The sequence below is a fragment of the Dreissena polymorpha genome, chromosome 1, assembly GCF_020536995.1.
Source record: "Dreissena polymorpha isolate Duluth1 chromosome 1, UMN_Dpol_1.0, whole genome shotgun sequence".
Lineage (NCBI taxonomy): Eukaryota > Metazoa > Mollusca > Bivalvia > Myida > Dreissenidae > Dreissena > Dreissena polymorpha.
This window is the reverse complement of record NC_068355.1, coordinates 13,972,118-13,987,765: the sequence shown is the minus strand read 5'-3', so window position 1 is coordinate 13,987,765 and position 15,648 is coordinate 13,972,118. Positions and strand designations below refer to the sequence as shown.

The 15,648-nt window shown below is 32.6% G+C and overlaps 1 protein-coding gene across 1 annotated transcript; it reads right to left on the bottom strand.

Annotated features, from left to right (window-relative positions):
- Positions 1 to 4,043: 4,043 nt before the first annotated feature.
- Positions 4,044 to 14,788, bottom strand: LOC127871513 (forkhead box protein N4-like). The gene is made up of 7 exons (XM_052414513.1): positions 14,610 to 14,788; positions 13,250 to 14,035; positions 8,780 to 8,822; positions 6,384 to 6,576; positions 5,031 to 5,305; positions 4,688 to 4,778; positions 4,044 to 4,323 (listed from the first exon to the last, which is right to left on the bottom strand). The coding sequence occupies exons 2-7, from the start codon at positions 14,023 to 14,025 to the stop codon at positions 4,175 to 4,177; spliced, it is 1,527 nt and encodes a 508-aa protein (XP_052270473.1). The 5' UTR covers positions 14,026 to 14,035; positions 14,610 to 14,788; the 3' UTR covers positions 4,044 to 4,174.
- Between the last annotated feature and the right edge of the window lie 860 nt (positions 14,789 to 15,648).

Sequence of the window (15,648 nt, the reverse complement as noted above, 5' to 3'; positions counted from 1 at the left end):
CAATAAACGTGTTCAGTTTAACTTCAACTATAATATTAGTAAACAGAAAACAATATTGTTTTGTTGGAAAATGTCTGAATCTTGTGTAGGTTGCTATTTTGGTTTGTTTCAACGAGGTGCATTTATTTCATATTATTTTAATAATTTTTAATAAATAAAATAGTTCTAAGTTTGTATAAACAAGAGCTGTCAGAGGACAGCGTGCTCGACTATTCTATTGCTTGACATTATAACGTAAGCCATCATGGGGAAATTGTTCATATTCAATAATTTATTAATTTTAAATTAGTAATTAATTTATTATTTGGGGTGTGGTCATTTATTAGACGATCTTTCAAAAAAAAAAATTGAAAAAAAAAATGGGGGGGTAGGGGGGTATAATGTGGGGTGTGGTAAGTTATAAGATGATGTTTAAAAAAAATGGGGGGGGGGGGGGAAGGGATTCTGGGTAGGGGCGTGGGGTATTGTTTGGGTGGAATGCATTGTGGTATTCAGGTAAGTGTTGTTTTGTCAAAGTAATAATAAAATGTGATCATAAATAAAGAAGTTATGGCAATTTAAGCAAAATGTTCAATTATCTAAGTCTAAAAGGGGCCATAATAATGCAAAATTGCTTGATACAGTGGTCTGCTCTTGTTTATAGGTTGAGGTGATGTTGGTAAACAAGTATGCAAAATTTAAAAGCAATATGTCAAAGGATATAGGAAAAATTTCGGGTAGTACGCAAACTTTAACATAGATTTATCAATAATATGCATATTATAAGCATAAAAGGGGCCATAATTATGGCAAAATGCTTGATAGAGTTGTTTGCTCTTGTTTATAGGTTGGGGGTGATGTTGTTTAACATGTATGCAAAATATGAAAGCAATATGTCAAGGGACAATGAAAATAAATGGGGTAGTACGAAAACTTTAACATTTGCTGCATATTCTAAGTGGAATAGGGGCCATAATTATGGCAAAATGCTTGATAGAGTTGTTTGCTCTTGTTTATAGGTCGGGGTCATGTTGGTTAACAAGTATGCAAAATATGAAAGCAAAATGTCAAGGGACAAAGAAAATATTTGGAGTAGTACGAAAACTTTAACATTTGCAGCTAACGCTAACGCCGGGGTGAGTAGGATAGCTCCACTATATATATTTCATATACAATAGTCGAGCTAAAAACGAATTTGTAACACAAGAATCTGTAGACTGTATGTCAAATTTACTCATTTTAACTTATACTGGTACGAATATTACTCTTGCATAAGTCAAACGGACTCTTGAACCTATTCAAAATCTCATGTATTTGCCATTTTTAGTACAAACAACTACCATTAACACATTGATTTACAACAATAACATCATTTCATATTATTATGTCAGTTAAATTACTACAAGCATATCATAATATAAAGTCAGTCAAACTCATTCTATTTATCTACAACTACAGCTGCTGATAGCACATACGTTTTATTTATACATGAAAGTATCATAATCAACGTTTTATTTAATACAATAATATTACAGGTATTCCATCTCAACCTGAAGTTATGTGTTCAATATTGTAAATGCACAATTTGACATACAAATACTGTAAGATGTGTATGTAACCCAAACATTTCCTTTCCTCAAATTTGTCATGTTAATATCTTTTTAAAGTGCATTTTCTAAAATAAACTGATGCAATACCACAATCCTCAAAAACCTTTCGAACTTTTTATTTAATTATAATTGTTGCAGAAATCAATATGAACCCCATTATTGTGGTATCATCCTCTGAAAGCTCCTAAAATTAGTAGCACTATCATTTCTAACAGTCAAAAATATGTTTGCATTTATCGTCCAAAACATGTGCACAACTTTTTTTTTAATTTTTGGCAAACCAACTGATTTTGTAGCCATTTGTCTTTATCAAAATTATTAGCCAATGAACGAAGTATTCTTAAAAAACATTTAAATTGGTCAATATGTTTGACTGAATACTAATTTAAGAATGTTAAAAGTAATGGGAATGAATACATAATCATAATATAATTTTCTTCACATGTCTTTCCTTTGTAATTTATATGCAGTTGTTACCCAAAACGCCTAAAGGCTGCATGATAAATGAAGGGCACATGTTTGCCCATGCAACCACAATTTCTGCCTGCAGTAATGAAGTAGTGCTTATTGGAACTGACAGGAATACAACCCCGCATGCCTACAATTACTTATTAACCATTTGCATGCTGGGAAATGTGTCGTCTGCTAAAATGTCTTCTGCTGAATTTCTAAAATCAGCATTTTCTTTCATTTTTTTCAAAGAATACTATCAGAATAGCAAACAGTTTGGATCCTGATGAGACGCCATGTTCTTTGTTGTCTCATTTGGATCCAAACTGTATTCAACGGCCTTTTAAATTCGGTTCCAGCACTCAAAGGGTTAAGCAATAAATGTATTATTCATAAATAACAACTAATAAAATGCTGCCAAATACGGGCCTCATCATTCAAGACAATTGTTAGCCAATGCATCATCTTCTACAATATGTAAATCGACTCATGACATTATTTAAATATAACCTAATATAATTGTACATTTGAAAGTATCATTTCTGTTAAAAATAAACTACTAATTGTTCATCCTTTTAAGCATACACATGCCATCAAAAGGATAAAACAGTTTGAAATAATATACATATTTATATTTAACTTATGGAACAGTTCATAGATTTAACAAAGATACCTAAATGTAATACACAATGGTTGCCCTTATACAATAACTGCAAACTTGGAAATTGTTTTGATCTGATTTTTTATGCTAACAATCTGTTTATATAAAAAAATTGCAAATTGTTAGGTGTAAGCAAGATGGAGGTTTACAATTTGAGTATTGTTAGAGGCTAGTTTGTGTTTATTTTGCAATAATTGAGATTATCAATATCTGACTTATTCTTTGAAAGCTTACACTGGCACACAACATCTATGTAAAACACTCCAACAACAAAATATTAAAATCATACAGTGTATACCATAATATAGAGAGCTGCCTCTAAACTTGTGCATTCTGTATATCATAAAACCTAATCTAGTACATGTAATTCATACAAAATCTACATAAAACATTTAACAACAATAAACATCTTCAAGTGAAAGCCCTGATTCATTTCACACAGTCTAATCTGAACACACAATAGGAAACATATGGTAAATACATGAAAATATAAGATTCCTTGAAAAGCAAACTAAATTGTATTATTTTTTATTGTTTGAGTGCAACATGATAGAACGAAAATGAAATTTCTTTCAATAACTTTGTAAAGCCTGATCCCAAAAAAAGCTTATGAAAACGTCCATGTGTTTGTTTATTTTACTCATTTTGAACAACATTACATGAAATTGAAAAGCAACTTAAATTATATTAGTTTCAGAGTGGAGCATGATAAACATGTACCCAAAATCATAATCTGAAATTGCTTTCAGTAGCTTCATAACATCAGATCCTTAAAAGCCTATGAAAACAACCTTATGTTTTATTTTATAAAATCATTTTGAACCTCATCTCATTTAAGAAAATAAATACACATTTTATATTATGATGACATTGTGTTTAACTGTAAACCATTTAAACAGTAGTTGAATCCACTTTTAAAATCCAATATTGAATCCAAATTCAATTTGGATTTGAAACTAACAGCAGTAACATCAAGCTAAATACAATATCATGAAGCAATGGAATACAGCAGTGCTCCAGCTAGGATTTAAAAAGGACAGGGTGGCTTTTTTGCCAAAAGGGCACTTTCGACGCGTAGAATTTTGTCAAAAGGGCACTTTGGAGTGCGCGGGCTTTTCTGGAATGCTTCCACATGCATTTTAATTTATATGTTATTAATAATTGTTAGAATATATTATTCCCATTATTATTAAAACCATTTAAATATAATGTCTACAAAATGAAATAAATTAGTTACTTGTAATGTCTACAAAATGAAATAAATTAGTAACTTGTAATGTAATAAGAAATTTATCAATTATCATACGTAAAAAATAAAAATAAAAAATTGGGGGGGGGGGGGGGGGGGGGGCGGAGGTTCGGGAGGGCAGGGCGGAGGTTCGGGAGGAAAGTGCGGGGCACCCTCAAATTTAGGCCTAGCTGGAGCACTGGAATACAGATTTGAATACATTTGCTTGCAAAACCAAGCACCTGACTAGGCGAACACAAGTTTGGACGGGGTCTGCGGATATATCTTGGTGGGTGTCTGTGTGTACAGCTTGGTAGGGGTCATATTTGGGACCGGACTGCGGGCAGTCTGGGGGCTCATACATGTATATGTGATGTTGCCATGGTACTGATTGCCTGAAATTAGCAAGGCATGAGTTGGTAATTACTTGTTTACCAGTCAATCAATTTCTTCAGCTCATAGCTTTTTTCTGTCATTTAATCATATAACAATTATTACAGAAACATTATCGGTAACTGATTAGAACATACAAGTAGGTGGTGGTGTAACTAAAAGATTAACTGTATTAAGTTATAAATGACTTATTGTTACAGATTATCATAACCTGCCAGTGTACAATTGTCAGATCAAATACCTTTGGAAAGCAATCAGACAAAAAGTTCCTCAACTAACTTATGCTTAAGGGACATTAAAAGGATGTGAAGATTATTCCAATCATACAAAATCCTTCAAATGATCCCCAAAATTAACAACATTTACCGTTGTACGATGGTGATCCCACTGGTGACATCATCGAGTTGTTTGTGTTGTTCCCCACTGATATACTGAGCTCATCTTCCCACAGGTTGGTCTGAAAACAATCTAGGGCTGAATTAGATGTACAACTTTTTTCCTTTGTTAGTATGAAGATTCCAAAACTTTGCAGACAGGTTTATCACTTAAAGAGAAATTAAACAGGAAAATAAGAATTCCTGACTCAATGGAAGAAATATTTGTGGGCAACGTAATAAAGTTTATATAATGGATGAACTGTCAGTGTAAATTGGCAATTGATAAAAGAGTATGAATTTTTTTTATTGAAAATAACATGTCCTCCATTTACCTGCACTCCAATACCAGACATGGGAGGATCGTATGGATTCACATCAGTCACATTTATCTCCGGCTCCAACTTCGGATTCAGTGCGGGGGCCTCACGAGTGATGACTGTTACCTGGCCGTTACACGCCCTGACCACATTGGACACGAGGTTGCGAGCCTTTATAGGGGTCACATGCATTGGAATCACAGGATCAGGCTGTTTAACAGGGCTCGACAGCTCCTCATTGCTATGCCTTGGGGGTCCTGCCTTCCCCTGCTCTATCAGCTCAAGATTTTCTGGAACAAAAAATGTGTGCAGATTATGAGAACATTATATGAAACTAGAACAAGAAATATTGTTTAATCTTGTCCATTACTTGCAATTTAAAAGCACTGATAATCATATTACCTTTGTGTGTTAAACAATCTCTATAAACATGCACTTTTTAAAATTTTAATAAATAATACAGAACAACCATCAGTATTGAATAAAATCACTATGCAGCCAGGTATAAAATAGCTATGAAATAAAAACATGTATTAAGGAAAAACTACAAATGTAATATTTATTATAATAAAAAGCTCACATTGTAATACACCAATGGGCCAGTGACTTCAGATCTGAATATTTTAGCTTAAATAAAAACGTAATTAGTATGTTTGTCATTATTGAATTAAGTTTGAATTAAGACTTAATTTAATAATGACAAACATACTTATTATGATTTTGATTACTAATTTTAAAGCAGGTACATGTATATACGATTTTGTCAAATATATATGAATTTATATAAAATGTGTAAAAAGCTTATTATATATATATTTCAATATAAATTAAAATAAAAGTTAAGAAGAACATGTGTCGAAAAATGTGAAGTAAGCCAGATATTCAATTCTGAAATTGAAAACGGCTGTACAGCCAAATTCGCCAGCATGTATACCATACATGTACGATGTGAATCTAAACTTAGTTTAAGGGTTTATTTGAATTCCTGCAACGATATCTATCCATACGACACACGAACACTAACTCCGATCCTAATACAAAGACGAATGCTTCGGTTATTGTAGGAAAACATGTACGTCACAATCGGCTGGGGGCGCTAATTTGTCTTTGCTGCATTTTATGAAATTCGGCTTTAATGTATAATTTTTCTTGCCTATTTTGTGTTATTGTAACATATTTTATCAATATATTACAAATAAACACATATAAAAAATCATATATACCCGCTTTAACAAATTTGAACAACATTCAGATGAATGCTCAAGAATTGGTTATTTTTAAGTCAAAGTGCAGAAGGATTATGAAACTATTGGTTTATCTCTGATTCTGATACAAAGGAAACAACTCTTTTTGTCATTACATTCATACCTGGTTTGGACATAGACAGTTTGACTGACTCAGGGTCCTTTTTCCTCCACTTGACAATCTCCTCCTCCATTTTCTCAATTTTTGCCGGGTTGAGAGCCCAGAGGCAACCCTTACGTGTGTGCTGACCTGTGGGCTTGCCAGTGTCCACCTTTGCAAAGCACTTGTTCAATGAGAGGTTGTGACGCACTGAGTTCTGTAAGAGGAAAGCAGGTTCATTAAGTCTTCAAGTTGAATGTTACAAACAGTTAAGAAATCATTTATAAGTTGTGAGCATGTCAGATATTGTTCAATTAAATATTTAAAAAAAATAGCAAAATATTACACACTGCATTTTGGCTGATAATATAACCGTTATTGGGTCATATTCACATTTTTTTAACAACAGCAAAAGTTTTCATACCCAGTCAAAAAATGACCAATAGATTTAATTTGTTTGACTTTTTTAATGTAAAAAAGATGTTTGAATTTGCAATTTCTATTTTAATTTATACATGCATATGTTTGGCATTTAAAATTCCAAATGTCACAGGTACATGTGATATAATCAAAATGATAAGACCTGATACAATAAAGATCAACATTATAGTAAATTTAAATAATCTGAGATTTTTTAAACAGTAAAATTGTCTAACTTTTGGTTTCAATCAAGTTCTGGTACTTCATCAGGAAAGCATGGTAATTAAGTTACACTCAAGGATTGGTTTGATTGGATTGACTTGATGATAATTATTGAATTATCTTTATTTTTCAAGCAGTTTTATTCAGTTAATTGAAAAGAAAATAATTTAATAGACATAAAATATCAATGAAACAAAAACACATTTAATTTTATTTAATCAATTATCTCTTATAAAACAAATATGAAACAAAGTTTTAAACGCTTAATTAATTTATTGAAAGTACTCATAGCGTAGTTGTGACCCTCTTGCACTTGTCACAACAATTAATTTCGCGGTTGCCATTTTCAGGCATTATATCATCATTATCATCATCATTCAAAATAACCACAAGACTTAAATAAACAAGAGATGTGTTTGTCAGAAACACAATGCCCCCTATTGCGCCGCTTTGAAACCATAAATTTGACCATTGACCTTGATTGATGACCTTGACCTTTCCCCACTATAAATGTGTAGCTCAACGAGATACACATGCATGCCAAATATAAAGTTGCTATCTTCAATAAAGCAAAAGTTATGACCAAGGTTAAAGTTTTGACGCCGCGTTGAAGCCATATATTTGACCTTTGACCTTGAAGGATGACCTTGACCTTTCACCGCTCAAAATGTTCTGCTCGATGAGATACACATGCAAGCCAAATATCAAGTTGCTATCTTCAATATTGCAAAAGTTATTCAGTATTGCAAAACTTTAACCAAGGTTAAAGTTTTCCACAGAATGACAGACAGACAGACACAGACGGACAGACAGACAGGCCAAAAACAATACACCCCAATCATTCGATCCGGGGGGGGGGGGGGGGGCATAAAAACACAGTTTCATCTCAAATGGAGGCATTGCAAAACCTCCATTTGAGATGAAACTGTTTCGTTTTGTTTTTTAATAACTTTACCTTGACCAGACAAGCAACCTAAACCTCAGGTGACAAACTTTATGTAATGGGGAAAAAATCATCATTAACAAATGATCATACTTGATTTTAAATGACATGCTTATAATGAAATTATATCACAATTACTAATACAAAATGTGACAATCAACATTATTTAAAACAGTTTTATCATTTCTCTTACATCGGAATTCGGATTTAAATAAAATGACATGAGACTAATTTAAAGTACTTTACATTCCTACAAAGGAACTATTTACCATTAATTAATTCTTTTCATTATCACAATAAAAGCTATTCAGTCTTATCTCAATAGTTTCCATAGCAACACATTCATATTTTTAGATCAGATTGATTTACCTTATTTCAAATACACAAAAGATTTCAAATAACCTGTTGGGTAAAGCTACTGTGGACAGGCATTTCCATTAAATATAACAAATGAACAGAGGCAATTATTGATTTTTTATGAATACAAGTCTGTGCCCATATGCCTCCTTTTGAGAAATATATTCAGTTACAAGCATTGAGATAGGGGGTTACCAGAGACCAATTTTTCATTTTAGTATGTTTACTTCCATAACCTGAAGGGCGATGGTTCATTTGACTTTGTATTTGAATATTTGAAGCAGCAGGTGTTTATCGTGGATTCAAATTTTGAATGTAACTGTTGCTTTCTCAAATATGATTGGTCAACATAAATGCAACATCTGCTACATGTTGAGTTCAAGTCAATTGAGTTCACTTTGTTGACAAGTTCATACAAAATAGAATCCAGCACAAAAATTTATAATCATAAATATTTAAACATGAGAGACATAATTACCTTCCATCCATCTGGTGCAGTTTTGAAGTATGGAAAGTTGTCGCTGAAATAAAAGGATTTTTAAATTGTATGCAAGTGTCTTAAATATGAAATAAAGGTTGGAAAAAAATCAAAATTGGACTTACAAACATTTTTAAATAATCATTGTCAAAAAATAAGAAAATGTGCTTGAAAATATTAAAATTTACAAAAATTAAACATAATATATATACATTAATTGACATGCATTAAAGTACAGTAACATATTTCCCATCCACAATATAATATTGGTTTCAAGAACTTATTTAATTTAAATTATATGGATCTAGAGTGTCTGACATGTTCTACCCTTAACTGTGGGCTCAGAGTGAAAGGCAATCTATCAATTGTACCATTTATTTATTTTTTAAGTTATTTAAAGTTAGTGGTAAATAAGGTTGTCAGTTTATTTACACTAAATTGTTAAAATAATGAAACAAAAATTCTTGAACTAAAAACATATTCCAAAGTGTGATTCATTAATCAACTTACTAAACCATATCAATTGCATAAAAGTTGGAATGGCAACTGTATGCATTTTGGTCTTTATATATTAATAAAAGACCTGTATGTATTAAGCTTGATAATTCAAGCCTTGATTCAACAGAATAGTGAAGCAATAATGGAAATTTAATACCAAGTGACACCCTTTATTTCATTTCATCACCATTCTTACCCAATACAGCAATACAAAGGAGAGTTATCAGCTTTGTTTGTACTGATACATGTAACATGACAACATTATGCACTTGAATCCTATTAGTCCTTCTGGTATGTAAGACATGTTATGTAACACAGTTGCTTAAGGCAATATTGAATTAACTTCTTGACCTATTTTATGACACTGTCACAGTTAAGTTTAACCCTGTGTTGTGTTTATTAAACTGTAAAGACTTCAGTATGTATTCAAATTGGCATTTAAATAACTTCATATTATGACAATCATGTTTCGTTGATTAAAAAATTGCCCTTTCAGATTGTGTTATAAATGGAATCTCAATCAGAAATTTTGTACCAACCATTTCAGATTTTCTAAAATAGTTGATATTTGTTCAACCAGGCCATTTCTCGGGCCCAGTGGTAATACCGTATTTAAGGATCTCTTCGATGGACCTCTTTCCCAGACAAATGGCAAACGATTCAACTTGTTTATTTTTGGGGGAAAAGTGTCTTAGGATTATTATACCTCCTCAATTGTATTTCAATTACATCTAATAAAGTATATATTTCAGGGGAATACATATTTTAACATCAGCTTTTTTTCACTCGTCCTGTAGGACTAGAGCTTTTGGGAATTTCACTCGTCCTTTCAAGAATTCACTCGTCCATACGAGCGGACGAGTGGAATTTTTGTCCCCTGTATTTAAACTATAATTTATTAGATTTTTACCTTCTTAGTAGTAGACATAAATTATAATAAGTAGTTAAGTTAATCTACATTTAGTTTTTCCCAAATATGTGGACTTGTTGTGCAAAAAAACTTTTAAAAGGCCAATAAAAGGCTTGCTGACAGTGATTCATGATACTATTTATATAAAAAAAATTCCAATAAATTGCACAAGACATCCTGCCTAGGAATGTTTATAAATTAAAAGCTGAAGGGGCAGGGTCTAGCAAATATGGGTCACCTTCACACTTGGTACACAGCATATTGATCACATTATCTCATCATTTGATCTTCAATATGTGATCTTGTGATCTCGCTATTAAAGTGAGTTTTTTCTTTGCAATACCAGCTGGATCATTCACTTTCTGCTCTTTTAAAGCAGTGTAATATCAGGTGTTTTTTTTACTAAGAAAGTGACGCCGATATTCGGCGTCTTCCCCTACCAGAATTTTTCCCCTCAAAATACAATTTCCCCACCAAAAATATCATTTTTCACCAAAATATAATATTTTCTCTCAAAAAAATATTTATTTTTCATTTGGGCATTCGACATTTATCCAATTTGCACCGTGTACAAAGATCTTTCTCTCTCCAGACGAACACAAAAAATCTGGGAATCCCAGTTATTCTAAATATAGCTCTTAAATTACGTCATGTAAACTGGGCAACTAATCGTAATAATCATGTGACTATTTTACTGGATACTGGTCTTGCGCGAGAAGGGTGTTTCGTCAATTAATTACAGGAAACCATTCGAATTTTTATCCGGGCTATTTGCAAGCCAAGATATAAACGTGAAAACAGAAAAAAATGTCTCACAATTGGCGTTCTTACACAAACAAAATAAAACATTCGGACTCGGAAGATACTGAACGCATTGAGGCATTTTTTAAGAAAGAATCATCGAAAAACCGTTATAACCCAGCAGGATTCTGAGGTAATCAACATCGAACATTGTGAAAGTGAAAGTAGACAATCGGCAGCTGCCGCTCCTTTCCCTTCCAATACTGTAGCAAATCAAGATCTTCAACCCATTCATCATGAAATTGAAATCACAAAATTGACATCCGCCCCCGGCCCCAGTACAGAAATATAGTTGAAAACATTTCCCATTATTAGATCTACACCTGCAACTTTATTAAGGACATTGACTTTAATACGTGTTTAATGTGTTTAAGAACAAAAAGGACAGAGACAAGCCTCTTTTGATAAGTTATAGACATTGAAATGAACAGTTTTTATTTTTTTCCCCTAATATGTCTCTTTCACACTCTTTTTTCCCCTTTCACCCAGCGTCCAGCGTCTTCCCCTTTCTCTAAAAAAAACCCCTGAATATACAAACTGAACAGCCAGTGCAGGGTGCCTATTCACATGCATACAGTACACATTGAATGAACCACAACTCAGTACCCACAGTGGTAATAAAATAAAGGTGATGAGTTTGATTGAATGATTGAACAATTTGAGAAAAATGTCACAGTATTCTAAACCAATTTTTTTTAATAAACCATAATCAACAAGAAGGTAATTATGAGCAAAGCAGATTAAACTATATTTGTCAATATTTGTTATGGCATAAAATGCATTGGCATATTGTTTACCTTACTGAAAGGTTTAAGTGCTTGGCACCATTATTTTCGTTTCAGTATTATTATTCATATTTAAAAGTTAAAAAATCTATAATATATACAGTGGCATTGCCATGAATACTTATAATTAAATTGTGTTCCATGTTCAGATATGAAACCAGATGACTTAAATGCTTGTGTAGCAAATTAATTAATAAGGTGGACATGCCATGCACTTGATTGATAGGTACATGACAGGCCTGTCAATTAATTAATGCTCTTAATGCAACATCAGATCTCTATTTAATTCATTCATATTTAAGAAATCTTATGGAATTGTAATTGAAATATAACACTACCTGCCAGTACAAAAGATAAAACCTGTCAATTATCAAAGCCAGATTAATAAGATAATTGATGCCTAATGGTTAATTGTGATTATGTCATCATAAAACAAGTCATAAACAAGTCAGTTAATTAACCCTTTACCAGTTAAACACGTATTTTGACGCATTTGATGTCTCTTAGAAAATTAAATTAAATAAAAGACATTGCTTGCTAGATTCAATTGTTAAAGGCTTCATTTTCAACCCTTATATACATGTACTGATGAGCAGCAAACAGCATAAAACCCGAACAGACTGTGAGTTACTCGCAGGCTGTTCTGGTTTTATGCTGTTTGCACATAGCCATTTTCACTTTGCTTCTAAGTGGGAAAGGGTTAAGGATAAGCCTACCAACTCAACCCAATTGCTCTTGCCAAAATATTGTTTGAGGTCTGGATTTTGTTTTGCCAAATTGACAAGAAATATATGTTTGTGGTCTGCCTGCTGTCTCTACAGTCATTAACCCTTCGCACTAAGGAGAAAAAAGAAAATGGCTACGAGCGAACAGCATAAAACCAGAAAAGAGTAACTCGCAGGCTGTTCAGGTTTTATGGTGTTTGCTGCTCATCAGTATCGAAGGTTTAGAAATGAAGCCTTTAAAACTTAAATCTAGTTAGATCTTTAATTAAATTTAACTTTCTAAGGCACCACTAATACGTCAAAATACATTATCTGAATGGTAAAGTGTTAAGTTGATAATTACTTGTAAATCTATCTTAAACAGAGCCAGAATATTGCACAGTGAGACACCAAAAAAAAACACAGATTTTTTTTCAGTGCAATGCACATCAATTTTGCTTAAACCTAAGCGCTTTATACACAGGTATTTATTTCCTTCTTAATAAAGTACCCGTAACATGGTACTTTCCCAATTGAGGAAAAACTACTTAATTTGCAACAGCAGTCTGAAAATTTTCCAAAAGGAAGGAAAATTTCATTGACTTCATTAGATCTGCATGATTTCCAAAGTAAACTCTCTGCGAGTTTTTTTAATAAAATGAGCAATGAAACTAAACATTTCTAGCCATTTCTCTATTACTGAAACAGGAAGTTAATTACAAGATAACACAATGACACATCATTTGACACAAATACTCCTTGGTAAACTTACATCATGAAGTTGTATATTTCACTGACAGGTAAATTCCCAGTTTTACTGTTCTTCAAGGCCATTGCAATCAAACAGCTGTATGAGTACACAGGCTTTGGATATACCTTGTCTTGCAATTGTTGAGACCGCACTTTATTATTGTTGATATTCAATATCTGAGTTTGTGTTCCATTTTGTAAATGTTCAACTAGCACTGGTGATGTTAAGGATGGTGACGTGATGGTTCCTACACTATGCAACTGTTGAGCACAAATTGAGATTGGCTGCACTGTATATCCAATCTGAGAATTGTTTATGCTTGTTATATTTTGCACAGTTACATATTGAATTTGCGGATGGTTTGTTGGAGTTAGCACAGCATCTTGTCCATTTATTTTCACAGAAATTACATTGCGAGTGTTTATTTTATTCATCTGTTGAATTGGATTATTATTTTGTACTTGCTGCATTGAATGCATTGGCAGAACACTTTGTGGGTTGACTAGTAAGTTAGGGTTATTATTTTCTACTTCATTAGATGCATCAATTAAACTTTGAGGCACTTTTGAAGAGTCGTTCCACTGTAAGCTGTGGAACCAGTTGGAATTATTCATATCTTCATTGTCAAACTCCATTCCAGAGTCATGCATCATGTCGCCATTTATGATATCGTTCAACTTGTCTGAATTTAAGTTGTCTATGTCTAGAAGGTGGGAATTCGCTTCGCTTTCTATCATATCAAGAAAGTTTGTATTCATGTGTTCCAAGTCACTTGGTAGAAAATCCATTGCTGTCATCTTGATTAACCTACAAATAAGTAAAAAATAATGGATTATTCGTTGCTTTTTATGCATGTTCAGTTAACAATATGACGAGTTGATCTTTATTGCTACTTGAAATATGCTTCTAAACCCTTACCTTTATAACTGCCACACTATGACTTTTGAACTGTTTTCTTGTACTACAATGCCCCAGTGAGGGATCTTGTACAATACACATTCAAATTGCTGGAATGTGAGACAATATTGTACCTTTATTAGGAAGCTTAATATTTTCAACCAGCGCTTTTATCTAATGTGCATGTGTATCTAGTAAATTCTATATATTGCAATTTGCTCGCTTGGAGTAGATTGCTGTTAGTATAGAACTTTTTATATTAAATGCACACTCGCCCTGTTCATTCCAATTTTGAGATTAGCATGGCATGATGTATACTAAATATCTAAAGATAATGTAGATAACAATATCCTTAAGCTAACTGTAACAACGGTATGGTTCGGTGTCCGAGAAAATGAATGGACAGCAACAGTCAGTATTCCATTTGGTTTGTTATGTTCACATGGCCATTGCACTGAATTTCAAACATGAAAAACACACTTACTTTTGTTAGTTTGTCAATAATTCTGAAGTAATGTCCATTTAGTTATATCTCCCACAACATCGATAATTAATTAACACTGAAAAATAAGCGAAAATGTGTTTTCCAAAAAATCTTTTAGCGAAAATTCAAAACAATTTCACAGGAAGTTGTAGTATTTTCGTAGTACGTCGGTTACAACAAAGGACCCGTAAGTTGTTCAAAATTGTGGCTTTTCATTGGCTAACGGGATGAACGGACTTCTTTTGATTGGTGTTTCCACAGTAACCAATCATAGCATGTCCCAAATTTGGAAAGTCGGCCATTTGCATTTTTCTCAAACAGGTGCCCCAATTAATAAAAGAAATATGTACATTAATTCACTTGAATTTTAACTTTACCTCGTTTCTTTTTGTACGATTTCTTATTTCAAAAATAAACGTTGACTTCAGAGGAATATATAGTATTTGTTCACTCGATTTAATTTTTAGATGTTAAAAATCTATAAATAGTAACATTTAACAGGTGAGTGTAACTTCGGCTATTTCCGCCATTGATAATGTCCAGTCGTACCAAGACCGGCGTCATTCGGACCTTTACGGAAGAACACAAAAACGCGTAAATCCCTAAGTTAAAGTTAGTCTTTGCATAAATGTGTAAAACTGCACAACTTTAACAAGATAAATCAAAATATTTTCAACGCGACGTTGTTTTCATAAGTAACATTCGATTGAAAGAAAGTGTTCTAGGTGGGTTGTCTAACATGCGAGATATGCATCGAACCTTATTTAAGGGAAACAACTATGTTGAAAAATATGGCAATATTAAATATTACAGTTACCTCGCTTGAACAAGATCGCTGAAACCACAGGTGGTTAGCGTGTGGCTATGATAATAATTAGTAAAACGTCATTTTAAATGAAAAATAATGAAATGTTAACGAAAAATCAACTTCTCTATCAAATGAATGAAAGATAATCAAATTATAACGAAAAACCAACTTTTCTGGAAACCAACTTTATATATATAAATAGGTATTCAACTTAAAATGACCCGAAAACAT